This window comes from Phalacrocorax aristotelis, chromosome 24, assembly GCF_949628215.1.
Source record: "Phalacrocorax aristotelis chromosome 24, bGulAri2.1, whole genome shotgun sequence".
In the NCBI taxonomy this organism is placed as follows: Eukaryota; Metazoa; Chordata; class Aves; order Suliformes; family Phalacrocoracidae; genus Phalacrocorax; species Phalacrocorax aristotelis.
In genome coordinates this window covers 7,030,177-7,040,763 of record NC_134299.1, presented here as the reverse complement: position 1 = coordinate 7,040,763, position 10,587 = coordinate 7,030,177, and the positions used below count along the sequence as shown (strand labels likewise).

Below are 10,587 nucleotides of genomic sequence, written 5' to 3'. Positions count from 1 at the left end.
GAGAGGGAACGGCCTCAGGCTGCGTCAGGGGAGGTTTAGGTTGGAGATGAGGGAAATTGTCTTCCCTGCCAGAGCGGTCAGGCCCTGGCACAGGCTGCCCAGAGAGGTGGGGGAGTCACCGTCCCTGGGGGGGGTTCCAACAATATGTAGCTGTGGCACTTGGGGCCATGGTTTAGGAGGCCTGGGGGGGTTGGGTTGGGAGTTGGACTTGATGATCCTTGAGGTCTTTTCCAACCTGAATGAGTCCATGAGGACCGGGTGCGGGGGCACTAGGACCTGAGGAGCAGGACTCAGGCCGGGTCAGCCGCCAGGTGCCGGCCGGACCTTTTAAGGCGGCCGGAACTACATTGCCCATCACCCTCCGCCTCCCCTCGCGCCCCGCCTCTCAGTTGATAGCCAGGCCGCGCGGCCAACCGATAGGCGGGGATGTGGGGCGGGGCGGCCAATGGGTGATCGAGGCGGGGCGCGGCGCGGCGGAGGGAAGATGGCGGCGGCGGGCCGGTGGCGGGCCGGGCTGGCGCTGCTGGCTGTGGCGCTGTCGTTGGGCGGGCCGCGGGCCGAGCAGACGGAGGAGCACCTCAAACGGGAGCACTCCCTGTCCAAGCCGTACCAGGGTGAGTGGGGCAGGAGGGCGGCGGGCGGTGCCCGGTAGCGGCGCCCGGTACCGATGGTGCATGTGGGCCGCAGGTGTGGGCTCGGCCAGCTCGGGGCTGTGGGACCTGCAGGGCAACGCCATGGTCATGACCCAGTACATCCGCCTCACCCCCGACGTGCAGAGCAAGCAGGGAGCCGTCTGGAACCGCGTGGTGAGCCCGGGGGGGAGGGGGCCTGGACCGGGGGGGGGAGGGTCATTGGGATGGGGGGGGCTGTGGGAGAGGGTCGAGACCGCGGGGTGCCCCCCGTGGGGGACCGGAGGAGCGGGGTCAGGCCAGGTTGGGGGGCGAGTGGGATTTGGGGGCTTGGGGTGAGTATGGGGGGCTGGGGGTCGGGGAGTTTGGGGGGCTGGAAGCTGACTTAAGAGGCTGTGAGGGGTCCTGGGGAAGGGGACTTTGGGGTGTGGGTGTATGGGCAGGACTGGGGGGGGGCTGGTGTACTGGGGAAGGAGCTGGGGGATGCATCTTGGTGGGGTGGGAGGTGTCAGTGGGGTGGGCAGGTCTGGGCCAGCGGGGGGGGGGGGTGCGAGGGTCTGGAGCAGCAGGTGGGAGGGGTTCATGAGACAGGTGACTTGGGGGTCTGTGGGAACACAGGGGTGTTTGGGCAGGGGAGGTTTGAAGGTCTGGGCCAAAGTGGTGTGGGGGGAATTGGGGTGGGCTTGGGAGGCTGTAGGGAGAGGGTGGTGCGAAGGTGGCTGGGGATGTTGAGGAGGGCTGGGGGTACCAGTAGCACTTCAGATTCCAGCCTTTGGCATGGCAATTCCTGCAAGGGTTGAGTCGCCTCCACCCCATGTGAATTTAGGATGCCTGTACTGACCACCTTGGGGTCTCTCTTGGCACCACCACAGCTGGAGCATGCCCACTGCCCCCTTTGCCATGCCCACACCACAGAGCGGGGCTGGTCAAGTGGCAGCTCGATGTGGCATGCCAGTGCTGAGCTCTGTTAAAGTGTTTTGCTGCCCCCATGAGCCTTTTGCCTGGCAGACAGCAAGGCTGCCTTTAATACCTTGATAATTCCTGTTGAATATCAATTTGGGGTTGAAATCAGCAGGGTTTTTGTGCCCCACTGCTCTGTAGTGGTTTGAAAAATGCCCTATGAGACCAGAAGGGATCCATCATGCTCAACTTCTATTGTATAAAATATTGAGGGAGGGATTTTTTGCTTGGCTTTACAGCTCCCACAAACTGTTGTGGCTTCCAAGTGAAGCCACCAGCCAGCTTCACAACATTGCGTGAGCGAATCTGTTACAAGCTCCTTGTGTTTTGTGCCTGTTCACACAAGGAATTTGTTGGTAGCTCAGGATCTAATTGGCTCAACAGCAATTAAGAAGCTGGAGCTGCTCCTTGGGCTCTTTCTGCTCTCTTTTTCCTGGGCGCGAGTTATTGATTTTGATGAAGTTGCTGTTGCCTCAGCGTAGCGTGAGATCAGAATCAGTTCCTTGGCTTTTTATAGCCTTGGGCAAGGACCAATTCCTTCAGCTTTAATGATGTCCCTTGGGATTAATTATTCTTGCTTGCATCCAAAATGGGACAGCGTGGCCTGTTGGCAAAGGAAATGGGGAGTGGCAGTGTGCTCTCTGGTTTGGTGGCATGTGGAGTTGCCGGCTGCTGTGATGGGCAGGGGACAGCGCAGCGGGCTGCGGCGGTCCGTCCCTGCCGTCCCTCACCCTCGTGTGTAGGGAAGCGGTGGGTGCTGGCATGAGGGACACCCTAATTTCACATCCTTGCTCCTTCTCTTGCAGCCATGTTATCTCCGAGACTGGGAGATGCAGGTGCATTTTAAAATCCACGGGCAAGGCAAGAAAAACCTGAATGGAGATGGCTTTGCTATCTGGTACACCAAAGATCGCATGCAGCCAGGTAAAGTGCTGGCGGCAGCTGCCAGGACGGAGGCTGTGCCTTGAGGGGAAGGTGTTGGGCGACACGTGCCAACCAGCTCTCGGACATCGTCTCCCCAGTCTGTAGGCTCACTCGGGGAAATAGCAGTGGGGAATCGCAGCGTCCTCTGGGGAACTGTGGTGTTTTGGGGCCTTAAGGCTGTTTTTCTCTCGCCCTGGAAGGTGAAGAGGGAGTAATGACCATGCGTGAGGCTGCCTCTGAGCCTCGGCACCCTGGGTTGGGAGTTTACGGGGCTCTGGGAGGCTGGAATCAGCTTGGGGGTAGACGGCTTTGGGGTTATTTTGCCCTGATCTTGAGACAGTTGGTATAACGGGAAGCATGGGGCCTCCCACACTGGGAGTCAGCTCCTTAAAAAACAGACTGCAGAGGAAGTTCGATCCTTGATCAGCAAAGGGTAGGGAATTTAATCCTGCCCTCAGACTTCCCTGCCTGGAGGGTCCTTGATTAACTGCCCCAGGCTGCACAGAGTTTTGTAGTGCTCTGCTCTGTCTCTGGCCTTTGAATCCCAGAATGGCGGGGGTTGGCAGGGCCCTCTGGAGACCACCCTGTCCCACCCCCTGCTGGAGCAGGCACCCCCAGAGCAGGGGCACAGGGCCGCGTCCAGGCGGGGGGTGAATGTCTCCAGGGAAGGGACCCCACAGCCTCTCTGGGCAGCCGGTGCCCCTGCTCTGGCACCCGCACAGGGAAGGGGTTTGTCCTCATGTTCAGGTGGAACCTCCTGTGTTCCAGCTTGTGCCCGTTGCCCCTTGGTCTGGCGTTGGGCACCGCTGGAAAGAGCCCAGCCCCATCCCCCTGACACCCACCCTTTAGATATTTATAAGCACTGATGAGATCCCCCCTCAGCGTTTTCTTCTCCAGGCTGACCAAACACAGGTCTGTCAGCCTTTCCTCACAAGGGAGATGCTCCAGTCCCCCGATCATCTTGGTAGCTCTTTGCTGGACTTGCTGAAGCAGTTCCACATCATTCTTGAACTGGGGGACCACATCTGGACAAAGCACTCCAGATGTGGTCTCTCTAGGGCAGAGTAGATGGGGAGGATGACCTCCCTCGCCCTGCTGGCCACACTCCTTTGAATGCAGCCCAGGACACTGTTGGCGAGGTGATGCAGCTCTGCCTTACAGAAGTAGGTGGAAACTGGGGACAGAAGATCCATCTGTGCTGATCCCCCATCAGTGTCTGATCTGGGTCTCCCTGCCACAGCAACATTAAAGAGCCTTTGCTTGTTAACGAGCCTCTGACCCCATATAACCTCCCAACTTGACTTGTGCGTTGGTTTTCATGCGGAATTATGTGACTTGAGGGTAAATCTACCCCTGTGTGGTCTGGAGAGCTCTTGCCTTGTTATCTGATAAAAAGAATAACACGAAGGGATGTGTAGCAAACCCTTTGCAATGCCTGCCTGACCTTTCCACCCTTACTCAGAGCCTCTCCTTCGTTCTAGGGCCTGTCTTTGGAAGCAAGGATAACTTCCTGGGCCTGGGAGTGTTCGTGGACACCTACCCAAACGAGGAGAAGCAGCAGGAGGTGAGCTGGGAAGGATAAACAGGATGGGGCTGCTTGCCAGCTGCCTGCAGAGTGTGGCATGGGCAGCACCAAGGTTATGGCTTGCGTCACTGCGAATGTAGCTCTTCATCGGTGCAGTGCCATCTTTTCTGAGCTCTTAAATCAGAGACCAGATATTCCTCTGCTTCCTCTCCACCGCCTTTCCCTGCTGTGCTCTGTAGTTGTTTTTTTTTCTTCCCAGCGTGGCAATAACTCTTCACCGTGAAAACCTGCAGGGTAGTTTTGTGGTCAGCTTTACCCAGAGGAAAAGCTTTCAGGGCAGAAGGAAACTAGCTGATGACACCACCTCTGTATTGGGAGTTCCTTTGCTTTCCGGAGGCTGCCAGCGAGTAGTGCTTGAGGTGAAGCTGTACCAAGAGCATGGGCTTTGTAGACCTCGAGCAGAGCAGCACCCGAGCTGCCAGCCCAGGCCTGCCTGCATGGCGGGGCTGTTTCCTGGCAGCTGGTCGGCAGGAGGCTTTCCCCGCTCGCGGGGATGAGGTGTGACTGCACTCTGCCTCTTTGAAGGATGCCTGTCTAAAGACCTTTGTGTTCCTGATGTGTCTGTTGTTTGTTTGGGTTTTGTTCGTGTCCATTCCTGTGGTGAAAGGCGTGCGGAAGAAGTTAAAGCCAGGCCCTTCCCACGCTGATGCTGCAATCTGTTTCATCACTCCAAAACCAAAGCTGGACCCTTTTGTAATTCTAGCTTCTCCTAAAAAATAGGTGCTATTTTACCCCAAGACCCTGGTGCTCACCCCAGCACCCCGCAGGACCCCCTTCACCCCAGGGAGAGACAAAGGGGTGCGGTTTGGGATGCGCCCTGACGTCAGAGCTGCCGAGCAAACGTTGAGTAACTACCGAGTTTTGTTCAAACACTCAAAGCAGCCAGCTCTGGTGCAGGGGTGGACTTTGTGCTCGGAAAAGCCTTTCTGAGCCGCCTGGTGCCATGTTACCAAGGTGGCAGCTCTGCTTTTGTGGGGTAAAGGGATGCACAATGGGTCTTATTTAAAAGAAATAATCGGTGGAATGTGGGTGTCCGGCTTCCCAGCACAGTCTGCAACCGGAGGGGGCTGCCCTCCTCAGGTCAAGCACCGAGGAAGGGAAACGATGGAGAAATGCTGGTCGGCCAGTTGCTGTAATGGTGTGTGCGTTCACAGCTGCTTTCCCTCACCTTTTAAAAGGGCAAAAAGATGCATCTTATCCTCGAGGGAAGAGGGACGGGTTAGCTGTGGGCCCTGGGGAGCGGTCGTGGCCGATGCGTCCCCTGTTGGGTGCTGGCTTTTGTGTGAGTGAGCTGCTGCATGACAGGAGGAAAAATGCTGTATGTGGCTTTTGCCCGCTGGCGCCATTTCCTAGCCATGTGTCCTGGCATTTGGCACTGGACCCTCTCTGCTAAGCCGATAACAGGCTGAGCTTTCTAGGGAGGAAGTTTCCAGGTTGCAGGTTAATACTAAACTCTGGTCTATGACCGTCTTGCTTCTGTGCTCTTTCTTGCTTTGCGATAACCCTGGACTGGCAGGCTCAGAAGAGGAGGTACAGCCCGGGAAATCAGGTACTTTTTCTTGCCGACCTACCCATTCCCAGGCTGTCAGGTTTCACATTGGCTCACAGTCGAGGAATTCCCTCCTCTGAGCTCCAGAAATCCCTGTGTGAGCTGGGAGACTGCATGGAAATCGGCTGTCTTCCATCCCGAACATCTGGGAGCTGAGGCTGGGCCCAAGGAGGGCTGGGGGATAAAGTGAGATCGTGCTGTTGTCTTCTTGAGGTGGATTCTTGGGGGATGATGGAGCTTGGGATCTGGTAGGGGTGTTGTGGCTCTTGACCCCAGAGGCGCACTGGGATGCGTGGGCAGCCGGTAGTCGAGCCATGGCCGATGGCGAGAGCAGAAACTCACCGCCAGCCTTGCCCCCCTTGCAGCGCGTCTTCCCCTACATCTCGGCCATGGTGAACAACGGCTCTCTCACCTACGACCACGACCGGGATGGGAGGCCGACGGAGCTGGGGGGCTGCACGGCCATGGTGCGCAACCTCAACCACGACACCTTCCTGGTGATCCGCTACGTGAAGAGGAGACTGACGGTGAGTGCTGACTGCCAGGGCAGAGTGGGCAGCAGGGCCATGGGGGAGCTAAGGGAGCTGCTTCTTTCGCAGGTGTTGATCGATATCGATGGTAAGCACGAGTGGCGAGACTGCATTGATGTGCCAGGCGTGCGCTTGCCCCGTGGGTACTACTTCGGGACCTCTTCTGTCACCGGAGACCTGTCAGGTATTGCGCTGGGGTCCCCAGCCTCGCTTCCCAAGCAGCTCTGGCAGCTCTTGTGCAGCTTTGGGTGTCTGGAGGTGCAGCTCGGTACCTGCTGGGGCTTGCAGAAGCACGTGAGGACCTTTCCGCGCTTTAAACACCCTTGAGCTGTGAGCAGGAGCCTTGTTTTTTGTCTTGCAGCAAGTCCTGAGGAGCCAAAAGCCCAGTCTGGGCACGTCGCTCCCCTAAATGCTTTGCCTAGGCAGCACTGCCCGTTTTCCTTGAGCTCCCTGGGGGGCCTCAGCAGCAAAGCGGCTGTACCGGCTCAGCCAGAGGTGTCTCCAAAACACGCACCTTGGGAGGAGTAAAAACAGGATGAGTACTCAAAAAAACCTCCTGTTCTCTCCTGCCGCAGCCTGCAATGCCGGGTGAGCCCCAAGGGCAGCGCTGGAAAGAACTGCCGTCGCTGCAAACGCCCCAGGCGTTACAGCCAAGTCGCGATGCTTGCTCCTGCTCTCTGGCTCTGTCTCTGGGACCTGCCTGGGTGTATTTTGCTTTGGGTTTCCTAGCCTGAGAGCTGTTGCCTGCCCATTATTGAGGGAGGGACTGGCCAGGTGCGCCTGGAGCCGATGGTGTAATGTGGGCTGATGTAAATCGGGATTTACAGAGAGCTAAAGCTAAAGCCCTCCACCTTCCTCAGCGTAATACTTCTCTCCCGGCACTGGCCGATGTGCCACAAGGCCTGATGTTACACTGCTGTGCCTCTTTTGGCAGGTTTTAAGCCCAATTTGAGTTGTGCCTCTACAAAAGCGCATTGGTGGCCGGTGTCTGGGCCCATTGTTGGCTCCAACAGAAGTTCCTTTTCTCGCTCAGATCTCTGCCCTGCGCCCAGGGAGCTGGCAGGCTGGTGTGGAGCGCACACCTTGTCCTACTAACAACTCTGCCATCACGAGCAAAAGAAGCAGGGCCACACGAGGCCGATGCTAACACATACCCTTTGGGTGTCCGAGCAGTTTTGAGTCAGATAAACTGAAAACCAGCCAACCAGACCAGATCAAGTGGCTTAAATGTTCCTGTTAGAGGGCCCTGGGCTGGGGCGCAGCTCTCAGCCTGGCGTAGGCCCTGCCCTGTGGAGGTGAGCTTTCCCCCCTTGGGAGGGGAGAGCCAGTGCCTTTGCCCCAGGTGATAACATCCCACGGTGCTGTCTGGGGCACTCGAATCCCTGGCCAGAGCCATATTTGTCGGTGATGCCTTGGGACACGTTTCTGTTCTGCTTCCAGACAACCATGACATCATTTCGCTGAAGCTTTACCAGCTGACGGTGGAGCGGACGCCAGAGGAGGAGAAGCGGGACAGAGAGGTGTATCTGCCAGTCGTGGACAACCTGAAGCTGCCGGGAAGTGAGTAGGAGCTGCCGGCCTCAGGTGGGGGAAGGTGGGACTGGGAGGGATTTGGGGGAACCCGCGATGTGGTGCTTGCAGAGCAGAAACCATGTATTCTCGCCAGCAAACCAGCTGAGCTCCAGCTGGAACTGGGAGGTCTGTGTCCTGTTCCACCTGCCGACAGCTGTTCTTGCTCACTGTGTGACACAACTGGTGTCGCAGCCCGCCTCTCTTTGGTGTAGGCGTAGCGGGCAGCAGCGCTTGCCCTTGGAGGAGCGCTCCCCTCCTGGAGGACCCTGGCCTCCCCTTTAGTCATGCCGTGACTGAAATGGTGTGTACTGGTCCACTGGAAGCTCATAGAATCATTAAGGTTGAAAAAGACCTCTAGGATCATGAAGCCCAACCCAACCCCCCCAGGCCTCCTAAACCACGTCCCCAAGTGCCACATCTACATGTTGTTTGAACCCCCCCAGGGACGGTGACTCCCCCACCTCTCTGGGCAGCCTGTGCCAGGGCCTGACCGCTCTGGCAGGGAAGACAATTTCCCCTCATCTCCAACCTAAACCTCACCTGACGCAGCTTGAGGACATTTCTTCTCGTTCTAGTAACTTGGGAGAGGAGACCAACCCCCACCTCGCTACAGCCCGTTTCAGGCAGCTGCAGAGAGCGAGAGGTTTGAACCTCCCGAAATCCCACCGCAGACGCGTCCGTGAGCCCCCTGTGTTCCCTGAGGTCTCACAGCTCCGGCCCTTACAATGAGCAGCGCCCGAAAGCTTTGGAGAGCTGAACTATAGAGTGGCGTGAGCCTGGCAGGGTGTGCGTGGGCTTGCTGGTGTGTCGGTGTGGGGCAGTTAAACCCCCCAGTGCAGGCAAATCTCAGCTGGGTTTCGGGGCACGGGGGGCTCATGGGCTGTTTTTCCTTCCTTTGTCATGCAGTGGAGGCGCCGCTGGAGCCCATGAGCGGCCTGGCTCTCTTCTTAATTGTCTTCTTCTCCCTTGTTGCCATCGTTTTTGCCATTGTCATTGGAGTCATCGTCTACAACAAGTGGCAGGAGCAGAGCCGGAAACACTTCTATTGACTTGGGACCCACCCCGCGATGGCCCGTTGCTAGTCCTTGCTGGCCATGTCCCGGCTCCCACCTGTCCCAGACTGGCCAGAGCGTGATGGGCCGACCCTCACGGCAGGGACCCTCGTGTCCACCCGAAAACCCCAGCGGGGACAGCTGCTGTTTCTTATCAGGCTCCAGAACTCCCACACTGCTCCCGGTGGGAGTGGGGGATCCCCAGCATGGTGTGCGAGGGACCGGGAGCCGAGCGCTGCGGGGACGGACCTGCCATCCCCTGAAGGGGCTTTGCTTTCTGAGTTGTTCAGGAGGACGGGCTGTCCCGGCGGTGCTGAGCTGTCTCTGCCATCCAAGGAGCCCGAAAGCAGGCAGAAATTGCTACCTCAGCTGTGAAATGCCGGCTGAGGTTCGCCAGCGAGCGCCTGCTTCCCTCGCCTCCTCCTACAATAACCCCTCGCAGTGTTGCCATTACCTTCGCAACCCCTTATCTCAATGGTTTCATTTCCAGGAGGGATTTTTCCAAGCTGTTCATCCCGCTCCGTCTGTTCTCCGTCGCTTGCCTTAGGCTGTCTTTGGAGGCTGGACTGTTTTTCTTTGTAATTTGAATTCCCGTGCTGCTGTGCAACCCACTTCCGCCCCGCTAGTTGCCGAGGTTTGGTGTTTCGGGGCAGGGAATGGTGATGGTTTTCCCTGGCGGCGAGGCAGGTCTCGCTGGGAACCTGCCTGGCTGCTGGGCTCACCCCTTGGGGAGCAGCCAGTCTCCTCCACAGCCCCTCGCTGCAGACCCCTCCCCGGTTCGGGATGTAACGCTGGGTTCCCCATTTCTAATAACCGTTTGCTGCTGCACCTCGGGGCTTGGCCCCTCTCCCCATTCTGTAGGGCTGCCGCCGAGCATGCCGCCACCTCCGCACGCCTCCCGTCCCGGCGCGGCCTCCTGCACCGTGGTGTTTGCATGTCGTGTCGTGGCTTCTGGCAGCTTTCCCCTCGGTGCTCGCTGCGTCCCGGGGCCCCTCCGAGGAGGAGCTGAGCCTCGCGGGGCGATCCCCTGCCTCTTGGAGCCGGAGCTCTCGCTGCCTTTCAGGGAGTCGTAGTTTATTCCTACCTCAGTGACTGCTTTGGTCAATGATTGCGTGTCTCTTGCCGGTCGTCACAGCCGCCTTCGCCCCAGGGGCATTGTTGGTTGCTCACAAGGTGGTGGCACAGAGGGCACGGGGTCCCTGGTGGGACCCAGGAGAGGGAGATATTAGGTCAGTTTGTCCTAGGGGAGTCTAGTGGCTCTGGGGACATCCAGGCGGCAAATTTGTCACCCCACCAGCAGCAGCACCCTCCTCGACGGTGTCCTGGGGAGCCATGTCCTTGACCTACTGCTTTCCAGGACACCCGCGCCTGCGCCGGATCCCCACGGGCTCCCAGTGGTGCCTGGGATGCACGCACGTGTGGCCAGCAGTTTTTCGGCAGGATGCTGTCGTGGGGGTTGGTGGGAGGTTTTTTCAAAGTGTTCAATGGTGGTTGTGGCCCAAAAAGAGAGTGTTTCTGGTGTTTTGCCTCTTCTTTTTGTCTGATAACCAGGGGCGAAATGCCTGTGCCTCTCCCTGGAGCTGTAGCTGGTATCTCAGAATAAACATCAGTGTGTGTGTGACAGGGCCGTGCTTTTTGTCACCGCCCAATGCCCTGGATGCAGCGTTTCCTCCCCAAACCGATGCCACAGCGAGTTGGGGGGCCATATCCCGCTGCCGTGGGGCTCCCCCAAATGGAGTAGCTCCTTTGCTGGTTCTGCCCCCACCAACCCACGGAGTTGAGGACG

General features: G+C 58.3%; 1 protein-coding gene across 4 annotated transcripts; it reads left to right on the top strand.

The window, feature by feature from the left end:
* The first annotated feature begins 451 nt into the window (after nucleotides 1–451).
* LMAN2L (lectin, mannose binding 2 like) lies at nucleotides 452–10,422 on the top strand. Of its 4 annotated transcripts, XM_075117435.1 has the most exons (9): nucleotides 452–614; nucleotides 688–806; nucleotides 2,396–2,513; nucleotides 3,995–4,077; nucleotides 5,615–5,647; nucleotides 6,013–6,174; nucleotides 6,247–6,361; nucleotides 7,618–7,737; nucleotides 8,656–10,422. In XM_075117435.1, the coding sequence occupies exons 1-9, from the start codon at nucleotides 485–487 to the stop codon at nucleotides 8,796–8,798; spliced, it is 1,023 nt and encodes a 340-aa protein (XP_074973536.1). In that variant the 5' UTR covers nucleotides 452–484; the 3' UTR covers nucleotides 8,799–10,422. The 4 variants fall into 4 exon arrangements, with proteins under 4 accessions (XP_074973536.1, XP_074973538.1, XP_074973537.1 ...); XM_075117437.1 differs by lacking the exon at nucleotides 688–806; XM_075117436.1 differs by lacking the exon at nucleotides 5,615–5,647 and having other exon boundaries at nucleotides 453–614.
* Nucleotides 10,423–10,587: the final 165 nt, after the last annotated feature.